Source organism: Myotis yumanensis, unplaced genomic scaffold (genome assembly GCF_028538775.1).
Source record: "Myotis yumanensis isolate MYYU_CA2020_CCGP unplaced genomic scaffold, mMyoYum1.0.hap1 SCAF_9, whole genome shotgun sequence".
Lineage (NCBI taxonomy): Eukaryota > Metazoa > Chordata > Mammalia > Chiroptera > Vespertilionidae > Myotis > Myotis yumanensis.
Window position 1 is genome coordinate 60,649,357 of NW_027223760.1, and position 23,880 is coordinate 60,673,236.

The following is a 23,880-nucleotide window of genomic DNA, read 5'->3' on the forward strand; positions in this document are numbered from 1 at the left end:
TTAAGACCTAATTCATAAACTGAAATACTGGAAAAAGCTAACTTTTTTATTTGTATGTAATGAATACTATTTTTTATTACAGCTGTCTCCCATATCCCCCCTTTGCCCACCTCTCCCCAGCCCCTGCGTGCATCCCCCTCCCCCGGCCTTTGGCTCCCCAAACTGTTGTCAGTGTCCATGACATGAAAGCATATATTCATATATGCATGAAAGCATATATTCATATATGCTTTTGGCTAATCTCTTCACCTTACTTCATCTAGTCTCGCCCATCCCCTTCCCCTCTGTCAGTCTGTTCCATGTATCCATGCCTCTGGTTCTATTTTGTTGGTCGGTTTATTTTGTTCATTATGGAAAAAAACAGCTCTTAACTCTGAACAGATCTAAAAGCAGCATTCTTCACATTTAAAAAGCATTGAATACTTGAAATTTGCTAAGAGAGTAGCTCTCTAGAGTCTCTCTCTGTCTCTCTCTAATGGTAACTGTGTGAGGTATGGATATGTCCATTAGCTTGATTGTGGCAATCATGTTACGAAACATAGGTTTATCAAAATATCACATCATGTACCTTAAATAGATACGATTTTCATTTGTCAATCATACCTCAATAAAGCTGGAAAAATATTAAAATAAAATGTAAAGATAGCATAAAGTAACATGCTTAGAAAATGCAAAGGCTTCAAGTCAAGGAACGCTAAACTCTCTCAATCCCTTCGGTGTTTACTTGTGTGTGTCTGCATGTGGGCATGCAAATATGCTTGCGTGTCTGTGTGTACACACGTGCATGTGTATAACTTCATCAAGGGCAAAGCATTAATAAAAAGGGCAGCCTCAGTACTTGTACAAGTTACAGAATAAAAAATTCCTAGTTACCATAGCAACTGCTAGATCACATGGCCTGGGAGCAAGGAGATACAAAGCATTTTGAGTAAACACCTTGTTTTTTCATGTTTCGTACATTCCTGGATGTTTTTAGAGAGGCACGCCTTTCGTCTCTGCAGTAACCACCTCAGAAACCTCATTCTACAGTTTGCGACAAATTGGGAGAAAGGTAAGATCCTGTCACTCTTGGCCCATTGCACAGCCATGGAAAGTTGGTATTAAAATAGGTTAAGAGAATTTGAAAATGCAACAAAATATTGTTAAAACTATTTGAGAAGCAAACAGACAGAATTAGGAAATGAAAAGGAAGAGAGGAGGTTAAAAGAAGACAAATTAAATTTGGTTGCACAGTAGGAGGTCATTCCCTCTCTTTTTCTGGGGTGGGGATGGGTATGAGGGGAAAGAAGAATGAACTGAAAAGAAAGGGAAGTATTTAAGCGATGGACCCAAAAGAGTTCTCTTTTCCTGAATACTGATTTGCATCTGGGTGACAAAGAGGACGAAACCTGCCCAGGTAAGATCCTTGCTTCATAAACGGACTCACTGACGTTTCAAAGTTTGTCTCTACTCTTCAGCAAGTATGAATTCTCCCAAAGGCTTGTCCACAGTTACGAATTGACTATCACATGGATCTCCCAGCTTTTTCTGCTTTGTCATTTCCAGGTTAATTTCCTGAGGGACACGCCATTTCATTTAAAGCTTGATCTCCAATGAGCTGGAATCCTGGAGCTGGTACAACTTGGATTTGGAGAGATCTGGTCTGAGGGCTTGAGCTTGGGAAAGATTCTAAATCACCCACAATTGCCTTCTCTGCACGATTCAGGCCCACAAACAGTAACTGAAAGCCCAGTGCTAGACGCTGGGGATAAAAGTTCAAGTAAAACATGGGATCGCCTGCAAAGAGCAGATTCTTTATGAGAGAGACATGGGAGAGATAAAAATTTGCATTTTTTAGAAGCAGTGGTTTGGAGCTCGGCTGTAGATAGGGGTTAATGAATTTAGCCAGTATAAACAACTAGGCCACTTTCCTGTCATTTCGAGGAGTTCAAGGCAGTACAATCAAGTATTTTTTTAGTTTGTCATTATTCAGGAGTTCCGTATCTCAGTCCTCATCAGGACATTCTGAACTCAGAAAAACAATTCCAAATATTTAATGACTTGACTTGAAACATGGCTTTAATACCCTGATAGCAGAGATCTTTCTAGCAGGATATGTTAGCTCAGCCATCTGTCCCATATCAACAGCATTTCACAGAGAGTAAATTTTCAGAAGTTCTATCCACAGGAGTATTTTTAGAACATAAAAGAACAGAATGATTCTTGGCATTGATAGGCACATTCAACCAGAGTAAAAACTCAAAGCCTCCTGAATAATCAATTGGCATCTATTTAATGTGGCGACAGTTCCCCCAAAACTGTACATCACCCTAAAGTGTGGATGCTGCTGAACTTGAGGAGATGTGTGTCTTCCATTTAAGAAAGGAATGTTAGAGCTAGAAGAAACCTTACATCTTTCACCTTTAAATTTAGAAATGAGAAAACTAAAGCTCAGAGAGGCAATGTCACTCATGAAATTTGTAGTCAATATATTTACTTTGGAGGAAGTTTGTTAACAGAGTTTCAATTCCTCCAGAATAAAATGGATTTTTTAATGTGGGTAACAAAATAGTAAATTAAAGAAAATTTTGCATGTAATAGCTAGCCAAGAAATCTTACTTTCACATTACAAAAACAAACCCCAACAACACTGAAGACCTGAGTGAAAACTCTAGAAGAAATAGTAGGAAATAAATAAAATTAAGTATTTGGCCAAAAATCTGGGAAGGGCTTTCTAATTTTAAAAGCAATTTTAAATTAAAAACATGAACCAACAGTTTTGCTCTCATATGTATAAAAATAAGTAAATAGATAAGAAACAAAGTGGGAAAAACTACATGCAACAAATATGATGAAGATTTATATCCTTATATTTAAAGAACTTATTCAAATCAATGAGAAAAATCCCATTGGAAAAATGGGCAAAGGAGATAGATTATTTACAGAAGAAAGGTAAGTGGATTAACATAAATTGTAAATATTCAACCTCTCTAGAAAAGCAATGTAAATTTGAACAAAACAATATCTCCTTACCCCATTATCCTGACAAAAATATTTAGTTTCTCCTCCTAAGAATCATAATCCTCAATGGGGGTGAAGGTGAGGGTGAGGGCATTACAAAGCAAGTACTTTCATGTATTGCTGAAGTAAGTGAAAACTGGAACACGCTTTGAAAAGAGTTAAACAAAAACATAAAAGAGATAACACAGTTCATACCTGTAGGTAGGTAGTAATGACTCAGCTAGGAATTTATCCTTAAGAAATATAAATTAGGTAAAGATTTTTTATAAAGATGTGCATATCAGATCATTCATAACAGCAAAATTTTGAAAACACATTTGACCCCCCCCTCCCCCCCAAATGGAGAGATGGTTAAGTAATGTATGTTATGGAAACATAAGGAAAGCCTCATAATGTACATACTGGGAAAGGGAGGGGGAAATGTGGTTAGTTATCACTACACTTTGCTTTTCTTCCTTGTAGTTTTTATTATTTTAAAATTCTCTTCTCTCTGTTAACTGCTCTTCCTCTTTGCTGCCTTTGTTTTCTCATCCATTTCCTTCACTAAATGGTGGGTGCCTGTGGGGCTCAATTCAGGTCTGGTTTACTTCTCTCTCTGTCCTATTTCTGTGATGCCTGGTTCACAGGTGCTCAACAAATGCTTTTCCTAATGCATAGAGGCAAGAATAAATTAATCTTAGCCAGATCTTTTAAAAATGTGCTCTGTTGCTGAAACCGGTTTGGCTCAGTGGATAGAGCGTTGGCCTGCGGACTGAGGGGTCCCGGGTTCAATTCCGGTCGGGGGCATGTACCTGGGTTGCGGGCACGTCCCCGGTGGGAGATGTGCAGGAGGCAGCTGATCAATGTTTCTCTCTCATCGATGTTTCTAACTCTCTATCTCTCTCCCTTCCTCTCTGTAAAAAATCAATAAAATATATTTTTTTAAAATGTGCTCTGTATATGAAAAGGGGAAAATCCTCCTGAGACTGAAAATTACTTAGGCCCTCAACAAAGTCAGCTCTATGTGTTGTGGATGAATGGCACGTCTGGTAGGAACAAGCTAAATAGCGATTTGGCTGAATCCCCTCTTCACCTAGTGCCGTGGTCAGCAAACCGTGGCTCGAGAGCCACATGTGGCTCTTTGGCCCTTTGAGTGTGGCCAAGAAGTTTCAATCGCACTGTCCGTGCGCGCCTGCACATGGTATTTTGTGGAAGAGTCACACTCAAGGGGCCGAAGTTTGCCGACCACTGACCTAGTGTGATTCCCTCCAATGACCTCCATGAGCTGGAGCATGGGAATCTGAGATAAGCTGCCGACGGTAGAGAAACTAAGTCTCTGGTGGCGTGATGAGGGATGCTGGCCTCTGTCTGAAGACCCCAGTGAAGTTATGTAAGTGACTGAATTCCCCTCACTCAGCTAAAGACACATGCAATTCATTATGGGTCGTCCGTACGCCTGTGCTACCCAGCGCTTCCTCCTAGGGTCCCCAGAGTGGGAGGTCTGCAGCCGGCCATCCCGTGTCACTCATGGATTCATGTAATCCACTCCTGGCTTTTCTATTCTGGATTGAAGCAGTCTCAAAACGTAGGTTTGGGCCAAAAGGGGACCATCAAAACACCCTCATACACCCTTCCCTAATGGTTCTGGAGTAGCCACACATGGAGCAGAAAAGTAGAAGCCAGAGCTAAGAAGCAAAACTGGCAAATCTCCAAGGGCGGGCCCAGGGGAATCAGCAGCTGCAGATGTTGAATAGACCTAGGGCCACTCTGAGCTTTATTAATAAGGGTTTTTCCAGGGTGTGGCGGACTTTTCTCAGGTCTGTGCAGATCTCCTGTCTATGCCAAGATTATGCGTAATACCCAAGGGCAGGAATTTACTGACTTGGGACGGAAATGGGATCTACTGAAAACTGAGATAAAGGTCAGATTTGATTGCCGAACCACAATGGAAATGGCACTTAACGGGTCAGAAGCCACGAATACTCCTGACCACAAGCATCTGGCAGTCAACTATATTCCTTCGGACAATCCGAATAGGGTGCGCTCTCTGCTTTACTCCAAGGTTCCTTCTCTTGGGTTTTAAGGGTTAGTCAGAATCCTGCCTTATCCCAGGTAGAAATCTTCCCTTCATCACCTTGTTGGCTTAGCCCTTCATCTCAAACTTGCAGGTAAAATTCCGTACCACCTGGGCCACGTGTGCGCCGTCTCTGCCATTTTATATTCTGTAGTTCTACTCACATCTTTTAAAATTTGAGGCATACAAATTCTAGAAGAGACAGTGTTATCTCCATGGCTTCAACTACCCTCTGGTTTCCCCTGTTTTTAGAGTCATATCTGAGTATTGTTTTAATACGGAGATAATTTTTAGGTCTGTGCTTCCCGATGGGTGTTTCATAAGAACTGCTGAATGGTCCCATTTATTTTTTGCTGACAAAATCCTTTGTGCCTGCTTGCAGGAGATGCTGTGCTAATTTCCTGATGGAGTAATTGCTGATACTTAGGGGAGAAGCAGTTCGACAGAACGTTTCATTGGGACCAGGGTCATTTTGATGGGGCCAGCCTCGCATTAGGGCCCCACAAAGTACAACTTCAGGGGCACAGAGAGGTAAGAGTATAAAGACTATAGGACAACTTTCTCTAACAAACCTGCAAGATCACTGCTATTTTTATTCATGATTCTTTGCTTCTGATGACAGAGGTGAAAGGATATCTATTTCAGTAACAGACTATTATCAATGAAAATATTTTTAAATATTTTCTTGTGTTTAATAAACTTCCAACAGAATTAATGGGATGTACAGTATTTACTGCCCATTCTAGAGGAAACTCTATAATCCTGTTGAGCAGGTGCCAGTTTTTGAATGAAATGATTTCTTACCCAAACAATCAAGACACATGACCCCTAAAGTTCTTCCCAACGCCCATGACTCTCAGAGGAAAACTCCATGGTACTCATTGATTGAGAAGAACAACACCTCACAATCCCCTGACTCATAATAACAGTAAGCGCCCTGAGCAGGGAGAAAGTGATAGCATCTGTCAACCATAAAATTCAGTTTGGGATTTCATTTTGCATTGTGCCCTTTGCAGATCATTAGCCATCTTTATTCATAAGAGTATCAATATAGAGCTTGTTTTAATTCTATAAATCCTAGCCAAGGGAAGACCATTAAAAGTCTAAAGAATCATCTGTATGAACTATACACTCTCTCCCCTCTTTGATTGCAAAGGGCCAAAATTTTACCTTGATAAATTCTACCCCACCCTCACTTTTGTGACCACCAGATTATGACTCATTACATTTTCATGAGCCTCCTTATAAATCCCTACCCCCAAGCCACTTCCTGCCATCTTAATTACCTTATTCTCACCATTATTCTCTCCCTCTGTGTGTTTCTTGGATCTGAAGCAGCCCCTAATCCCTTATTCTGACTCAGCTTGCCCCAATCATGCCCAGCCATTCCTGGAACCTGAACAAAGAGAACATTTACAAGTGTTTGTTAAAATTGTTGAGCCTTGTTCACTTAATTATGTACAAATGTACAATAAAGGAACATGCATGCCATATCTTATTTCTCCTTTTTTTTTTATTATAGGAGGAAAATATTGGAAAAGAAAAAAAATGGGGAAAAAACTAATTCCAGGTAAACTTAACTGCTATAACATTGACTTCGAAAGACTAAAACAAGTCCTTTTTCATTCAGGAATGGAGTGGACTATTTTTTAAAAATTAAAGACAAATTTTCATGTAACGACAAATAAGAACATGGTCATGTTTTAAGTAAAATATGGGTATTTAATCTGACTTATTAGAGAAATATGTACTGCACACTTGCCCACAGTCTGTTATGTTCTGTTATGATATTTTCAGCAATCTTCTATTTTTGCTATTTTAAAACAACATTTAGGGCTGCTGTATGCCAGATGGAATTTTTCCTTTCCACCCACTTCTCATTGCAAAAGGAAAAAAAAATGGTTCTTTGCATCCCATATGGAAAACTTTTATAAATTCCCTTTCCTCATCTTTATCAACTGAAGTATTCGAATCACTCAGAAATCACCAAGCTTTGGCTGAATCAATTGGGGGCAAACTCCATACAGCAGAGTGAGAATATTTAAAGTGAACATATATGCCCGCATGGTGTTTGTGAACGGAAAGTGCTCGTGCTGCATGCAAGCTCAAACTTCATTTCTAAAAAAAACAGGACTGACTCAAAGTCAACTTTTTAAAGAAAGCGATGATGTGGTGGCATATTTTAGGATAAAGCTAATGAACTAGACTGGAGCTATAATTGGACGTTCTGTCTTCACGGGGACTTTAGCTCACGTCCCTGGATTTGAGCTCCTCACAGCAGACCTTCGTGTTTATGCTAGTTACTGCCTGGTAGAACCAACAGAGAGGACTGGGAAGAAAGGAGAGTGAGAGAGAGCTTTGAGAGCAGAGAGCGAGACCCATTCTTCTGCAAACCTGTCCCACATTGCCGCAGAGGACTCTCAGAAATTCGAATCTGACCATCTTTCTCTTGCCTACGAAATTCCTCACAAGGGCTGCCTTGTGCTCTTAGCTCTCAGCCCTGTATCCTCTGGCCCCCGTGCCTCCCTCACCGGCCTGCCTCTTCCCTCGTGCCCCCACCCCCTATGCTCCGGGTACCTGGTTGTGCCTCCAGAGAGGCAGCATCCTCCACATTAGACTCCAGCTCATCACACATGTTCTTCCCTCCACCTGGAATGCCCATCCTTCCACTTCTCCTGGTGACTCTTCTGACCCCTCCAATTCTGTCTCTTCATCAGGGACACATGCAGGTCTCCCTGGACCAGCTGAGCTCCCTGGGACCAGCTCCCATAGCGCCCTGTGTAACACCCTGCAGGGAACTGAATTCCGCCTCTGAGTTCCCTGCGGAGCGTTAGCTCCCTAAAGGCAGTGATGTATGAGGGCAGCACTGGGACCCAAGGCATGTCATAAGTTGGTTCCTGTGTCTCTCTGCTCCTTGATATCTCTTCACGCTATGTCTCCAAGCTTCAGTGGTACACACTGTCATGAAGAACTGTCCGTGTCTGTGAAGGACTGTCCGTCTTTTCTCTACATGTTTGTCTTAAAGCGTCCAATATACTAGTAAACCCAAATGAAACTGAACCAGCAAGGATTTCTAGTGTTATCTGATCAGACAAGAATCTATAAGGCAATAAAATTGTTATATTAATTCAGATCAGGTCTTGATAAGGGTAGAGAAGTAAAGAATATATAGTTGCCAGGGGTCTAGAATGAGATATACCAATGAGGAGGGCAAAGGCCAAAGAAAAATAACCTATTTTTCAATATTTCACTTTAATGATTTCTCTAACATACTAGAGATGATATGGCTACTTTAATCAAAGAGAACTTATTAAACCCAGGGAGCAGCATCTGTACCATAGAGAATACAAGATCCTTAAAGAACATGAGTTTGATCAATCAAACTGAGCCAGTATCAATTTTCTTAATTGGGCCTTTTCAAATAAACTTGGATATTTTCAGAAAAATAAACAAAAAAACATAATGACCAATTCCTCCATCTTTAAAAATGCTGAAACTAAATCTTTTCAACTGTCAGGACGTGCAATGGGCTTCTTGTGAGAACCTAAAAATACAGCTGGTGAGCAGATGGCTCCAGCACCCAGCACATCACTGGCTCTCGCTGGCTGTCGGGCTGCCACTCTTCTAGAGAATCAATCTCTCTCTCTCTCTCTCTCGCTCTCTCTCTCTCTCTCTCTCTTTCTCTCATTAGAGAGTACATGAAACAAACTGAACTTATAAACCCTGTGTTTGAAGAGCATGATTGAAGCAACTGTGAAATTTATTTATAGGAGGTATCTCCCACTCTCTGGATGCCTGTGAAATTATTTAAAACACTTTATTGAGTGCTGTCTTGAAGGGTTACTGTTTCTCATATAGCCAGCTAGATTGTACACTTCCTAGAGGCAAGAACTATCTTCCACCACTTTTGTGTTACTCTGGTGACCAAATTAATTCTGGTTAAAAAGGAACTAAAATTATTCACACAAGGAAGCTATTTCCTCTGAAGAGGTGCTTTCGTACCCAACCAACACAAAGTCAGGGTTTTGTTATTAAGAAAAGTAACATGGTTTCTACATAGGAGGGCAATTTAACATATTAGGAATTGCCTATTACACCTGAATTCTGGCTTTTGACACCAACCAGCAATGTCACAAAATTTTCCTTGTCTTTAAGTAGTTTCTTGGTTAAATTAAATTATTGGTCAACTTCAAATAATGCCAAGATTGCTCTTAACTTTAATTGACTAGATGGATAATGCAACTTGAAGTATAGACTGATACCACTTTGCCTTTTAGTATTTCACACAGTAAGAAGAGGGCTTTCAGCTTATATTTAGGCTTTTTATTAAACAAAGTCACAGGCGAGATGAAAGTTGGAAAGAGGCAGAGACCAACTTGTAACATGTGAAATAAGAGTGACAGCAGCCAGATTGCTCCCAACCGCTTCTGCCCTAGTGATCCTTGCACAAGGACCCTTTGGCGCAGGCAGAATTCCAGGATGAGGCTGCAGGAAACAGGGAAAAGGAAGCCCCGGTCGGGGTCGAGGGAGAGGAACCCTGCCCTGGCAGCCGACTGTGCCAAGACTCAGTTTCAGAACGTGAAAAATCCCTTCCCACCCTATTTCATAAGTGCATGAGAAACGGGGAAGGAAGTAGGGTGGGTCCCCAGACTTAACAAAGGAATTGAAGAAAGCGGGAGAGAGGGGAGGGCATGAGGTGGGGGGTAGACAGACAGGGTCCCTAGGGAAAGTGTCTCCCAGCATGGCTGTCACGTACATTATATAGATCCTCCTTTCTGCAACCTGGAAATCAGGAACTCGGTTCAGGAACTACTTTCTGTTGGTATTTCCACTGTCCCAGTTAATTAATACACGACACAGCATAAACTACATCTCAGGAAAAAGTTTCAGTTGTCTGGTAGATGGTGCCGTTGTATTCCAGAAAAATGGACCCGTAGTTAAACGTATATTTTAATACAGCTACTCCACTGATAAAATGTGAACAGTGTATAAGCTTTTCAAATCTGAGTTAGGACTCCAACTAAGCAAGCACCTTTGCATCCCTTTTCCTTTGGTCCTTCTCACACCTCCCCCCACCTTTTTAGTAAGTTATCGTTCTGTCTTTCCTGCAGGACTGTCCTCCAAATCGGCCCTCGTTCTCAGGACTATCGTGATTCTAATCCTCTTAGCTTCCGTCCTCCTCTCAGTCCTCCCTCCAAAGGTGACCGCTGAGGCCATCAGACCGAGTTCATTCTCATCCCAGCTCTGCTTACTCATGCACCTGCCTCAGCTTCCTAATCCGTCAAATACCAGCTCAGGCGGTGTGGGTCAGGAGAGCACCCCTAAAGTCACGGTTCGTTCTGAAAAAGGAATACACATCATTGCAGCAAATGCCAACCTTTGGCCAAATAGTCCAGTTTATTCTGGGGCTTCCAGATATTCTCGCCGGTTACGGTTTTGTCAAGGTGTCTGGTCTAAGAAGAAAGTTCATGTAGTCCCCACACTGTTGGCGAGAACCCCATCGGACAATTTGCCAATGAGATAAATATCCTGTGCTGTAGGAGACACACTGCAGGAAAACAAAGCAAGGTGCATGTCTCATGCATCTCTTTGGCAAAGGAGACCAACCATTCTGGCAATAAACAGAAATTTTTGTGTCGACAGTGTACCAAAAAACCTTCATACAAATTCAAAAAATGCTGAATATAAAATAACACACACACACACACACATGCACACCCCTTACCAGCCATCAGATTCTGCAAATTTCACCACCTAAATCTTATTTCTCATAGTTACCTCCCTGGTGTAGGCTCACATCTTTCAACGTGACTCACTACGATAGCTTTCTAAGGGTTCCCTCCAAAACTTTCCTCTCCCTCACTCAACTTTTCCTCTAAAGAAATGTGGGAGAGATCTTATGAAGACCACATCTAACTATGCCACTTCCCATCTCTGATGGCTTTCTTTTGCCAGAAAAGCAAGTCTCAACTCCTTAGGTTGGCTTACTGGGTCTTTCATAATCGAACCCTAACCTCTCCTTCATCCCACTGCCTTCTTTCCCCATGAGTCACCCAGTGCTCAACTCATGTGTCTTCCTGCCGGACCCTCTGCCTAAAACACTCTTCCCCATCCTGCCTTTCAGTGACCTTCAGTCATCCTACAAGGTCAAGCTCAAACGTTCCCATTTGGTAACACATGCTCCCTCCTCTATTGATATAATCATAGAAGTAAGACGAGGAGATAGGATGCCTATATAAGAAGTAATTTATTTAAATAATTAATGACTAAATGTTAATCTCACTATCATAATATTCAGAAGAGACAGCCATTTTCTGGCCCCTTCTTAAAGTCCTCACATAATTTTCAACACTTAGGAATAAATGCGGGGTAATTTTGCCTACAGCTAGTTCATAGAAAAGAGGAAAACCAGGTGCTTCCTGAGAAACTTGTGATAATTATACATTTCACTTTTTTCATTTCAGAAACACCCTGGCAAAAGCTCAGAGTGAAGCGTTTCTCTAATGGCATGCATTTATTATAATCATGGCAAAACTTAGAAATGTCTCCTCAGGAAGCTCGGAGCCCCTTCAATTTGCAACAAGACCTACCAGCAACCAAAGCTTTATTCTACCAGATTCATGTCTTTCTCTATGCAGTACTACTTCAAAGTAGCTTTCTCATGTTGGCAAATAGGTATAAAAAGGGATATGGCATTCCAGAACTGGGGAAGCAATGCAGTTTAGTAAAAAGAATGACTCGACAGGCAACTGGGATTCTAACTCGAATGAATTTTACGGCTATCTCCTGAACCAGCATTGGCCCAGGAATAGTAGATGAGGTAGATGAAGCATTTTAAAAACATTAAAAAAAGGAAATCTGTATGTCATTTCAGGCTTTGCTATTGTTATAACAAGAAGAGGAAACGGCAGACCTGGGTTTACATTAAGTAAACTGTAGTTTCCTCTGTACATGCTGTGTGCTATAACTGAGTTTTCATGAGTAAGAACAGATGATGGCTATTGAAAAGAAAACAAGGGCAGGAAAAAGAAAAATGCTGCACCCACCACATGGACACTGTGAACTCAACGTGCAAGTACAGGGATTGATATACTGAATGCTTAAGACATAAAAGAGTAATATAACCTACCAAATGGTTTTTATTACTAATAAACTATTATAAAAAGTATAAGCATCTAGTATCAAATAATCCATTTAGTGGAGCACCCACTGAATATCAGCTTTGAATATGGAAGCAACTGAAGGGCCCATCAATAGATGACTGGATAAAGAAGATGTGGTACCTGTATATAATCGAATATTACCTGGTCATAAAAAATAATGAAATCTTACCATTTGCAACAGCATGGATGGACCTAGAGGGTATTATGCTAAATGAAATAAGTCAGATAGAGAAAGACAAATACCATATGATTTCACTTATATGTGGAATCTAAAGGTCACTATAAACAAACAAACAGAACAGTAACAGATTCAGAGATACAGAGAACAGACGGATGGTTGCCAGAGGGGAAGGGAATTGGGGGACGAGGTGAAAAAAGTGAAGGGATTAAACAGTACAAATTGGAAGTTACAAAATAGTCATGGGGACATAAAGTACAGCTTAGGGAATATAGTGAATAATATTGTGATAACTATGTATGGTGCCAGGTGGGTACTGGAAATATTGGGGAGAATGCTTTGTAAAGTATACGATTGTCTACGTGTGTATATTAGTTTCACACCTGAATCTAATATAAAATAGTCTTGAATGTCAACTGTGATTGAAAAATTAAAACATTTAAAAATAAATAAAAATAGCATTGAGAGCTGATTAGTTCAACTGGTGTCATCCTATAGGAAGGAGAGTGCGGAATGCCTCCCTTTATATTCACCACCAAGGAGAAAAGCTCCTCACCTTTCCGCACTGTCAGCTTCAGTAGGAAAAGCCTACAGAGAAAAGGCCTTGATTCCCATGTTTATTTAGACACCATCTTTCCTCCCAGAAGCACCAACACTTCAGCTGTTAGTGCATCCCTGTTATGATATCATGCAAGGAGTAAAAAAAAAAAATACCAAAAAAAACCTTTGTGTTCTATTTTATAATCTTAAAATGAATGTTTGAAGATGACAGAGTAGATAACATAAGCAGAGTTGCAAATCTCCTACCACCAAGTTTCTGTCTCAAGTTAAAAGTCTTTACCATTATTGACACCAAGTTCATATTCCTATTATGACATATTCAGAGGGCATTATGTTCTCAATAGCGCTAACTCTAGTATTCTGAATTGAACTAAATATAAGTCAAACACAACACAGGTACCTTTTAAATAAGCATAAAGTTATATGTGGCCTAAGGCTGATGATTTCTAATCTTGGTGAAGTGGTATTCTACTGTTTGTTTGATTTTAAAAGATCTTGCCCTATGCTCAGGTAATCACTGTTCCACTGAATTGAATATGCAATGCATTATAAAATATATCACTCATTTTAAGGGCCAGTTGGAAAGAAAAATGCCACACCTAAACTATAACAAGCTTTTATGTCATCATTCTTTAAGACTCATCCTGATTTCAGAGATGCTAAAAGGTGGGAGGGATGTGCATCTTGAAATCAATGAAGTATGGCAGATGAAAACTGTTGCTCTTCTAATTAAAATTTATCAAAAGGAATACTGTTTTTGAGAAATTTAAGCCATGGGCTGGGATATTCAAATATGCTAAGGACACAGAACGGGTTAGGAGTCAGTCTTTGATGTTGTCAACCTTCAGGGTGCTTTTAACAATGTAAACAAGTCCCTAAACTTTTCAATGGTGCCTAGCAAAGTGAAGGCTCCTGAGATCTCCATTTGTCAAGTCAAACAGTCACCCTTGAAATAGTTCAGTTATGAGGCTCAGAAACTGCGAAGTTATCTGTCCCTTGCGACACCAGTTGCTATGATCTGAAATGACACTGTGAGAGGTGTGGTTACTGCACTAACCAGCCTGCTATCCTGGAACATGCTCCTCTCCTGCTCAGTGAAAGCCTGGCATTGGTATTGACGGCCTTGGAGCAGAAAAGGCATGAAGCGCTTTTTCCCCCTTGGAAAGGGTGGAAAATAAAATTCCAAGGAAAAACTAAAGTCAGAGAAAGACATGTGTATAAGCACTGAGGAATTTTCCCTTCATGAGCAACCCTGGCTAGCTCAGCACCGAGAGTGAAGTCTTACAAACAACAGCGAAAGTCAACAGACAACAATGTGCAGCAGAAGAAAGTGGCTCCATTGTCTCCCGGCCATGACGGCAGTGGTCTCGGTTCTGAGGCTCAATCTGAATGACTGCTTTCAGGGGAGCCGGGCACAGCGGCCCTTCCCTCCAGTTTCACTATGTGCGAACAATATAGCTCTTGTTGGAACACAAACATTCGTAAGACACTGGGAAAACTCCCTTCTCACTCTCCCGCTGGGTGAGAGCCTCTACAATCGGTTCTTCTCATCTTGTCTATTTCTAGGGACTTAGGATACATTTGTTTGGTAACTAGAACCACCCCTGTCCTAAACATAAAAGGTACATGTTCTTTCAAAATTCATATTCCACAAACTTTCTGATGGGATGAAATTCCCAAAGTGAAACTTGAAAGCCATCCGATCTGGACTATATGTAGACATGCAATCATAGCTGCTTACATGTGTTCTTACATTTCTACACGATTTACTTTTGAGAAGAGTTCTCTTATAAACCCAGTGTCATACACCACTGGACCAGAGCTGTCATTTTTACTAAAGAGGATGCCTTTGGGGGTGGGGGTTGGGGAAAGGGGAACATAAAAAGCCAAACCTTAAGGAATTTAAAATAAACAGTTCTTTCCTTCAAGCATACAACCAGGCAGAAACATTTTCCACCCTTTCAAACCTGCACCCCCAAGAGAAAAAGGGCTTACGTGTTCAGATTTGTCCTGTTCCTTTTTGTCCGTCTGCAAAAACTGACAGTTCTCCCTCGCCAGCTTCTGGACCAGCTCGATGCGCCCGATGTCCTCTCTCTCCTGAAGCTTGCACATCACCCCCGCCTTCAGAGTCGGAGAAAAGGCAAAGATGTACTTAAACCCGCAGTCCCAGGACATGACACCGCCGCAGAGTTCTCCCTAATGCACGCTCATCTCCTCTGTCGCCCGGATCCAGTCATGGTCTTGGTCAAAGAGCCGGCCTTTCCCAGATTGAAATTGTATGATTTTAGTCTAGGAACGCCACTCCAAAAGTCTCACGGTGGAGAGCATGGATCGGTCTACTTGAAGAGAGCGAGGGCAGAGAAAACTAAATCATTTGCTACTAACGTGTGCTCCTGATATGCTGCTATTTGTTCCTGACAGCCTGTTTCCTGTTACATAAGCAAAGCCTAGCAAGAAGGTTAAAAACTCATGGGAAAGTTAGCCAGGAACCACTCTGGCAAAAAGGGCGAAGTGATACAGAGTTCTAAAAATAACAGGACACGGCCTCCTAATGTTTTAGCTCCACCAGATCATTCCATGTACAAATACACAGTTAACAAGATCACAAGGCTTTTTTAAATTTCCCCCCCCCCACAACTGGAAAGTTACTATGGGTTATTAGCAGAAGATCCCCAATGTTGCATAAAATACAGTGGAAAAGTTTATTAAAAATAAGCTGGAGCCCTGGCTTGTGTGGGTCAGGGGTTAGAGCGTCAGCCTGCACATGGAAGGGTCGTGGGCTCACTTTTTGGTCAAGGGTATGCATCTGGGTTACAGGTTCGATCCTCAGCCCAGGTGGGGGCACGTGCGGGAGGCAATCAATCCATGTGTCTCTCTCATATTGATGTCTCTTTCTCTTTTTCTCTCTCTCTCCCTCACTCCTTCCTATCCTCCCTTCCTCTCTAAAAATCAATGGAAAAATATCCTCAGGTGAGGATTAACAAACCAACAAAAAAATCTGAAATAAAGGGCTTAAAATTTCATCAGGGTTTAGAAATGATTCATAAAACATATTTTTTATTACGCCAAAGTATCTGAGTAATAATAATATGGTGAAGAATCTAGGACTTTGATTAGACAAACAATATGTTTGTTATAACACAGGTTATGAACTGTTTCTGCTCAAATTCTTTACAAAATGCTTCATATTGACATATCAAGACATGATTTAAAAAATAAATCTAAAGTTTTCTTAGCAGGAACAGCGCAAACTGGAATTTTTGTTTTACCCAATACAGGATTTAAATAGACTCAGCAACATAACCAAACGCCATGATCTTAGTGATAAAGGTTCCCATTCTGTTGAGTGGCATCAGAGAAATGAGACCACACATGCAAAGCAATGGCTAAATCTTTATTCCCACGGGCAAGGACATCTACTTAATCTAGCAGGTTCTCTGACAACGAGGAAGGAAACAAAAAAAAGTCCATGAAATGGCCTGAATCACCAACTCCCAGAGGTCAGCAAGTGGAATTCCTCCACCCAAGTCAGAGATTTATATTTACAACATCCTCACAAGAGGTATTCCAGTTCCTGTCCAAGGTTGGACAGGCATCTGTTTATCTTAGGGCAGCCTGTGCACTGTGGAGAGTCAGAGTTCTTGGAAAGTCCCCTTCACACTGGACAAAACTCTCAAACCTCTGAACTTCAACCCATTTAGGCAACTGAAACTCTGTTTCTTATTCAATATGACAATATTTCAAATATTTAACTACCCATATTTATGATAGCCTCCTTTTAGCATTATGTATATGATATATATATTATATATTATTATAGATATATATTATATTATATATATATATATATATATATATATATATATATATATATATAATTCATTGACTCATTCTTTCATTCACTCCCACAATAGATTTTATTTGAGCAACAATCATGTGCCAAGATCAACCATAGGTCCCAGGGATATAGTAGTGAACAACAACTACTTAGAGAAATTTCTACAGCAAAATGATGAACATTATTTAAATATTTTGACATTTAAAGGAATAAGTTTCTCTTATCTAGAAAGTTCATTTATGTCGACCATCTGTGATTTCTTCTCTCTCCACCCACGTCATCCTCAGTTGTAAATACTGCCCTGCTAGTGGAGAGAGCAGGCTGGTGACCCCACACCTCAGGGTGTCTGTTCAGTAGAGTGAGGGGTTAGTCCTCATCCCTCTGCTCCTGGTGGGTAAGAGACTGAAGGGCACGTGTGGGGTTGGGGCAGGCTGGGGTGGTGCACAGGAGAAAGCACCATGGAGCCATCACATTTGGCCACGGGAACGAGCCTGTTACCTCTTCTCACCAGCACAGGCTCACCAGCAACTGGGCTAAGTTCCCCAAGGCTCCAATTTGAAGAGAGAATTGTCCCTTCTGTGTGTGGGTCCCTTATAATATCACCAATGAGAAAAGGGTGGGACTGAGTGGAGGATATTTAAGAAACCTTGACTATTTGGGGGTTTCTGTGTAACATGAGTTTTTAAGGAACTCGAAACATTCTTCGTATCATATGCTTAGGATTCTACTAGATACAGACTTTTTCTTTCTTAAGGAAATATTTGTATTAGAACCTGATACTTGGGTACACAAATTATGTATTTTAAACATGAAATGCTGTTACTTTTTTTTAAAAAATGGGTTTCAGATTGACTTATTTCATATTGATAATGAAATCATCTGATGATTTATAAAGGAATACTGTTGTCTTGATCTTCTGGTTTCCACATCATTCCTAGATGCATTTTCACAAGATAATCAGTTCTAAGCAATCCTTACAGAACACTTATTATCAAAAGAGGCTTCTTCATTCCTGGAGAACGTTTAGCCTGGAGAGATGCCTACACGTCCTCTGTCATTCTGTAAGGCGGTTCTCTTTGGAAGTGCCACACTGAACCAGAAGTTTTCTGGAGCTCCCTTTCAGAACTCCATAATTTAGTGATCCAAGTCCAAAAACCTATGAATTTATTAAGATACTTTAGGAATGTTGCTCTGGCAGGAGAAGCAAGACAACTAACAGCTTTCACTCTAGACGTTCACATGACTACTTGATTTATTGATGTGAAATTAATTATAAACAGTTTACCTAACACTATTAGGCCAGAAAGAAATTAATGTGTAAGCATCAGAAGAGTTATTGAAGAGCCTCACTTCAAGGTCTGCTTTGGAAAAACAAATCTGTGTAGTGTATAATTAAAGCTATTCGTGATTTTCAGTATTTGAGAAGAGAAATGTGTTGAATGTAAATGAAAAGTCTGTTTCCTTTATAAACGGAGTCATAAAAATGTTGGGCTCATTTTTTCAGTGGCAAAATGAAACTTGGGCAGGATTCCCTTAGGAAAAGCTACGAGGATAAATGAACCACCTTTATGACAAAAGGTGAAAGGGCACAGTTCTATGTCTGCAACATGTTCTACATCATTGTACCTTTAAAAATCACTTAGAAAAAACAACATGCAAAAACTGCCATCCAGGGAAAAATCAGGATGGAAGAGTCCGCCTCCCATGAAGCACGTTTACAATTACAGAATTCGATTCCATACAAACCCAGGGTATGCGAACGGATTCTTATCGATTATTACATAATAGATTCATTTCTTTAAAAATTAAATCTTGAACAGAATTTCATAATAAAATGAATAAAATTTTTTTCATAAAAAAACTTTTTGCTCTTCTAAACAAATGGCAGAAAATCCAAATGGCAGAATAAAACACTGATGGGCTGGGATGATATACTACACCACTCAATTGTCTGTACCTATTTCCAACACAGAAAATACTAAGAATTCTTTCCAGGAAAATTCAGAAGACAATTTATAATAATAAGTAGCATTATTATTATTATTATATATTATTAGTAATATATTAGGGAAGCAAGTATTCATTTTCTCAAATTTCTCCACAGAAAGGAAGAAAACTAAGAAAAATTTCTTCCTGATTGGGGTAGAAGAATATCCTCTTTGATAACTGGGAAGGACCAAGGAGCATTCAGAGTGAACCTGCATTTGAGAGAAAGAGCGCTGGCAAGGGCAGGTTCACAATGCCCAGATCATCCCTAGGACAGGCCTGGACCACCATGCTGGGCATCTCAGGGCCTCAGAAATCATCCAGTGCCTCCCAGGCACTCACTGTACAGGTGAGGCAATGCAAGTTCAGGGTGGGTCATTCCTCTGGTCCTCTTCTTTTTGTGGAATTACTGCTGTTAACACAGGGCGTTGGGTGGAAAGACCCATCCTACACAAACACTATGTGATACTGCAGCCTGCCGGAGCATGCTGGGAGCAGGGGAGAAGGCAGAAACCATGATTACATGGAATTTATTACTGTGATTTCCTTCAAATATTTTCTTAATGTAATATACTCATATACTGTAATTTTCTCTTCTGATGAAACCAAATATATAAAAGCTAATATGCAAAGTGTCCCCTCAGGAGTTCCACCAGGAGTTTGATCACTTGCTATGACATGCGCTGACCACCAGGGGACGGCGTGGAATGAAGGAAGGCCTTGGCCAGCAGCCAGGGAAGAGAGGCCCTGCCTGGCCACGCCCAGGCTGTGCTGTTAGCGGAGTCTCCTGGGCCTCTCCGTGGGGTGGTCTGCCCCAGGGGTCCCCTCTCCTGTTCCTCACCACTTTCCTTGCTTTCTCTGGGAAGTGGAGTATGTCTCCCTACCTGTGTCTCCCCCATGAATAAAATTATAAATGTGACTTGTAGAGCCTTTTTATTTTTGGTGAAATGTCTTTTTATGAGAAGTAGTACTTTATGCCCATAATGTGACTATTTTTCCAAAACACAGAACCTGCACTCTCTCACCTCTCTCAACACAAAGAAAGGGGCCCTGAGGGGTTGTCCCAGGATTGGTCCTACCTGAGGATCTGGAACACCGTCAGCTTCTGCCGCAGGCACGTGCTTGTCACTGCTCTCCTCGTCTTGTTCAATTGCTTAAATAAATAAAAAAGAACAATGTTAAGCACATGCAGCATCCTCAGAAAACTGCATCAGATCATTTTCTGGTAGCAATTGGACAGGGAAAAATTGGTAGGTAGATTCACAACATGTTAATATGGGTACTATTACTTGGATAGAAAGTTTAACCAGTGGAACTGGGCACTTTTCATATACATCTCATTTATTAAATCAAGGGCAATGGGAAACTTTGATCTCATTCTCCTTTTCACCAAAACCTATCAAGCAAGACATCATCATGCCAGTTTCATCCTTCACCCAACAGGGAGTTGGGGTGTAGATGAAGGCTTCTATGAAGTCCATGTGAGAATGTCATTTTATTTATTTATTTATTTATTTTTTAAATATATTTTATTGATTTTTTACAGAGAGGAAGGGAGAGAGATAGAGAGTTAGAAACATCGATGAGAGAGAAACATCGATCAGCTGCCTCCTGCACATCTCCTACTGGGGATGTGCCCGCAACCCCAGGTACATGCCCTTGACCGGAATCGAACCTGGGACCTTTCAGTCCGCAGGCCGACGCTCTATCCACTGAGCCAAACCGGTTTTGGCGAGAATGTCATTTTAATGTGATTTTTTTTGGCTAAGAGTTTAGTGTTATATAATAAAGGAAGCACAGTATTGTATATTTGGGTTGCTCAATGCACTGTGACCACAAACTTCTGAACCGTGAAGCCTTGAGTCCACCTCATCTCCCACATTCTCCCAGCACCTCCCTATCCAAGTCTTCGTCTCCCTTTCTGTGCTGGTGCAATAACCTCCGACCAGAAAGCCCCTGGTTCCAGCCTCTCCCTGATACAATCCAGTGGGGGCATACCTGCTAAAATAACCAATCTCAAAAAATGTAACAAGTGCCATGCTTTGGCCTGTGTATTGCTTATCTTATTGAGTCTGAACTCTGTTCATCATTGGAGGTCTACCTTGAACTCTCTAACTTCCTCCTAATCTCCAACTTCACCCTGACATTCAACACCAAAACATATGGTACCCAACTCTGATGCAGGCGCAGTGATTTCATTATTTTTCTCCTTATACAGCTTGCTCTTCCATTTTAACCAATATTTGTTAAGCATCTATGATATGCCTGGCACTGGGTTATCCCTGTGAACAAGACAGATACACCACTGACCTCATGAAATATACACACTAGCTGGGGAGATAGCCAATGAACAATAACCACTACTACAACTAATAATAACAACAACAACAATTGTAAAAAAATATATAATGGAATTAAAGATCATGATAAATGGGGGAATGACAGAAAACCAGGTGGGAGAGGTCATCTGGAGAGGAGGCAAGGGGTTGGGATGCTTCTCAGAAGAAGTGATATTTGGGCTGAGACCTGACGGCTGAAATGGAGCCACTCATGGCAGGCGGAGTGATGTGATGAGACAATCCCGGAAAGAGTACAGACCATAGCAAATTCAGATTCTAGCCTGAACATGGGGAAGCACTAAGAAATTTAACATTGGGAATTGCATGATTCAACGTATATTTTTTCGAAAGTTCTTTTTGCCTTCTTTGTGGAGAACAGACTTATGAGAGTCAAGACAGGAGGCAGAGAGACCAGTTAGGTGACTGTGCTCTCATCCTGGCTGGAGAGGACATAGGCTCAGACCGGGGAGGGGCAAGGAGCTGAAGAAACATGGAGGATTCGAGTTGTGTTTTTAGACAAAATGGACGCGATTTGCCGATGATTTGATTACTGGGGGGGGGGGGGGGGGGGGGGGGGGTGAGGCGGGGAGAAGAAACAATCAAGGATGACGCCTAAGTAGAATGAGTTATTGCTCATATCCATCATACCATTAATTCTCTTTGTCCTCTCCATAAAAAGCAGACCCAAAAAAGCCCACCCAGACCAAAAACATACCAACCCTGCTGCCCGCGAGGTCACCCACTGCACTTCTGGGTTGAGTCTTTGCATTATTTTATATACATTTAAATACGATGCTTTCTGCTCTGTATTTCTAAAAATATCACCTCATGTACCTTTTGCTTTTCCCTGGCTCTTATGCCCGCCTAAACATCGTGCACACAGGATGAGTTCTGCCACTACTGCTGGGATGAACAATTCCTCCCCAAGTGACCAAAATGGCACGGCTTGACTACACCTACTTACTAAGTCCTGCCTTTGGTACCTATTCATGAAAAAAGAGGGGAGGGAAATTCTGTTAAACTCCATGGATACCTAGGGTAACTCCCACCAGCTGAGCATCAAAAGGCATGAACAGTGAATGTGGGCAGAAGCTGTTCTGTTTCCAGCAAAAAGTTCCATTCATGCTCATTCAAAGGCCCCCTGTTGCTACTGTGGTCCAATTAGGAGGAAACTTAAGAATAAAGAAAAACACGTTTTCTCTGCAAAACTGGAGGAGAATACAAAGGAAAATATGAAATATAGGATAACACCCTAAAATCCACTCAAAAATGCAATGGGCTGGAGAAGTAAGGAACTCCACCTAGTTAATTGAACTAATATAAGAATTCTTTCCTCATCCCATAATAGGAGTAATTTTCTTCGGGGAAGGGGGCAATCTGATACTATACCCATGTGAGACAACTTCACCCACATGAAGTACCAGGAATACCTTGGCACTTAATTTATGCTTCATTTGAATTTTTGTTCCTTCAAGTTTAAGTGTCAATGAAAGTGAAGAAAATCAAATTTTGGATTTTTTGTAGCCTATTAAGTTTATGTTTTTAAAACAACAATACTCTGTGGTAGAGGCATTTCTTTTTCTTACCTTATTATACTCAGAAGTAGAACATACAGAACAATGATAACAATGTCAGCATTGAGAGTTAACACCATCTTTTGAGTTTTAGGCAACATTTTTTTTAGAGAGAGTGGAAGGGAGGGAAAGATGGGGAAGAGAGAGAGAGAGAGAGAGAGAGACATGGACTGGTTGCCTCCTGCATGCACTCCAACTGGGGGTGGGAAGTGAGGCGTGAACCTGCCACACAGGTACCTGATGTGCCCTTGATCGAGAATCGAATTTATGACCCAGGGGTGGGCAAACTTTTTGACTCGAGGGCCACAATGGATTCTTAAACTGGACCGGAGGGCCGGAACAAAAGCATGGATGGAGTGTTTGTGTGAACTAATATAAATTCAAAGTAAACATCATTACATAAAAGGGTACGGTCTTTTTTTTTTTTTTTTAGTTTTATTCATTTCAAACGGGCCGGATCCGGCCCGAGAGCCGTAGTTTGCCCACGGCTGTTATGACCCTTTGGTGCGCTGGCCCCGTGGTCGGCAAACTGCGGCTCGCGAGCCACATGCAGCACTTTGGCCCCTTGAGTGTGGATCTTCGACAAAATACCACGTGCGGGCACGCACATACAGTGTGATTGAAACTTCGTGGCCCATGCGCACAAGTCGGTATTTTGTGGAAGAGCCGGTATTTTGTGGAAGAGCCACACTCAAGGGGCCAAAGAGATGCATGTGGCTCGCGAGCCGCGGTTTGCCGACAACTGCCCTGGCCAACTCTCTAACCATTGAGCAACACCAGCCAGGGCTAGGCAAAATTCTCAATACACATAAAGAGAATCAAGGGGAAAGAGATTAGCAAAAAAGCATACTTGGGAGGAAAACCCAGTCCTATAGATCTAGCGTCTCCCCAACAACAGTGCTGCATGTTTTTGGTCACATCTTTGAAGACCTCAGTATTTGTTGCCCGGCATTACACTTTGGTTAACAGAGCAAAAATCAGACACACGCGCAAGTTGAGGGACTTGGCAAAGGAAACTCAGCCATGGATCTCAATCAGCATCATGGAGGAGCTCTGCAAGGGCTGGTGGACTCTCACCTCAGCGCCCTCCTCATGAAGAGAAGACCTCAGTCTCTTCCAACACAGAGACATCGTTTTCTGGGAAATACTGAAAAATTATGACTCCAAAAATGCATTTTAGCCAGTGGT

At 41.3% G+C, this 23,880-nt stretch overlaps 1 protein-coding gene and 1 long non-coding RNA gene across 3 annotated transcripts in view; one reads left to right on the forward strand and one right to left on the reverse strand.

The window, feature by feature from the left end:
* Positions 1–23,880, reverse strand: part of RAPGEF5 (Rap guanine nucleotide exchange factor 5) — a 201,389-nt gene that overhangs the window by 75,309 nt on the left and 102,200 nt on the right. For both annotated transcript variants that reach the window (XM_070424421.1, XM_070424422.1), the window contains exons 8-9: positions 19,859–19,932; positions 14,951–15,076 (exon numbers count right to left, since the gene is read on the reverse strand). In XM_070424421.1, coding sequence (XP_070280522.1) covers positions 14,951–15,076; positions 19,859–19,932 — 200 coding nt within the window. The remainder of the gene's footprint in view (positions 1–14,950; positions 15,077–19,858; positions 19,933–23,880) is intronic.
* LOC139016405 (uncharacterized) lies at positions 4,952–6,765 on the forward strand. The gene is made up of 3 exons (XR_011472666.1): positions 4,952–5,017; positions 5,436–5,584; positions 6,576–6,765. It is a non-coding gene; the product is annotated as an uncharacterized lncRNA (long non-coding RNA).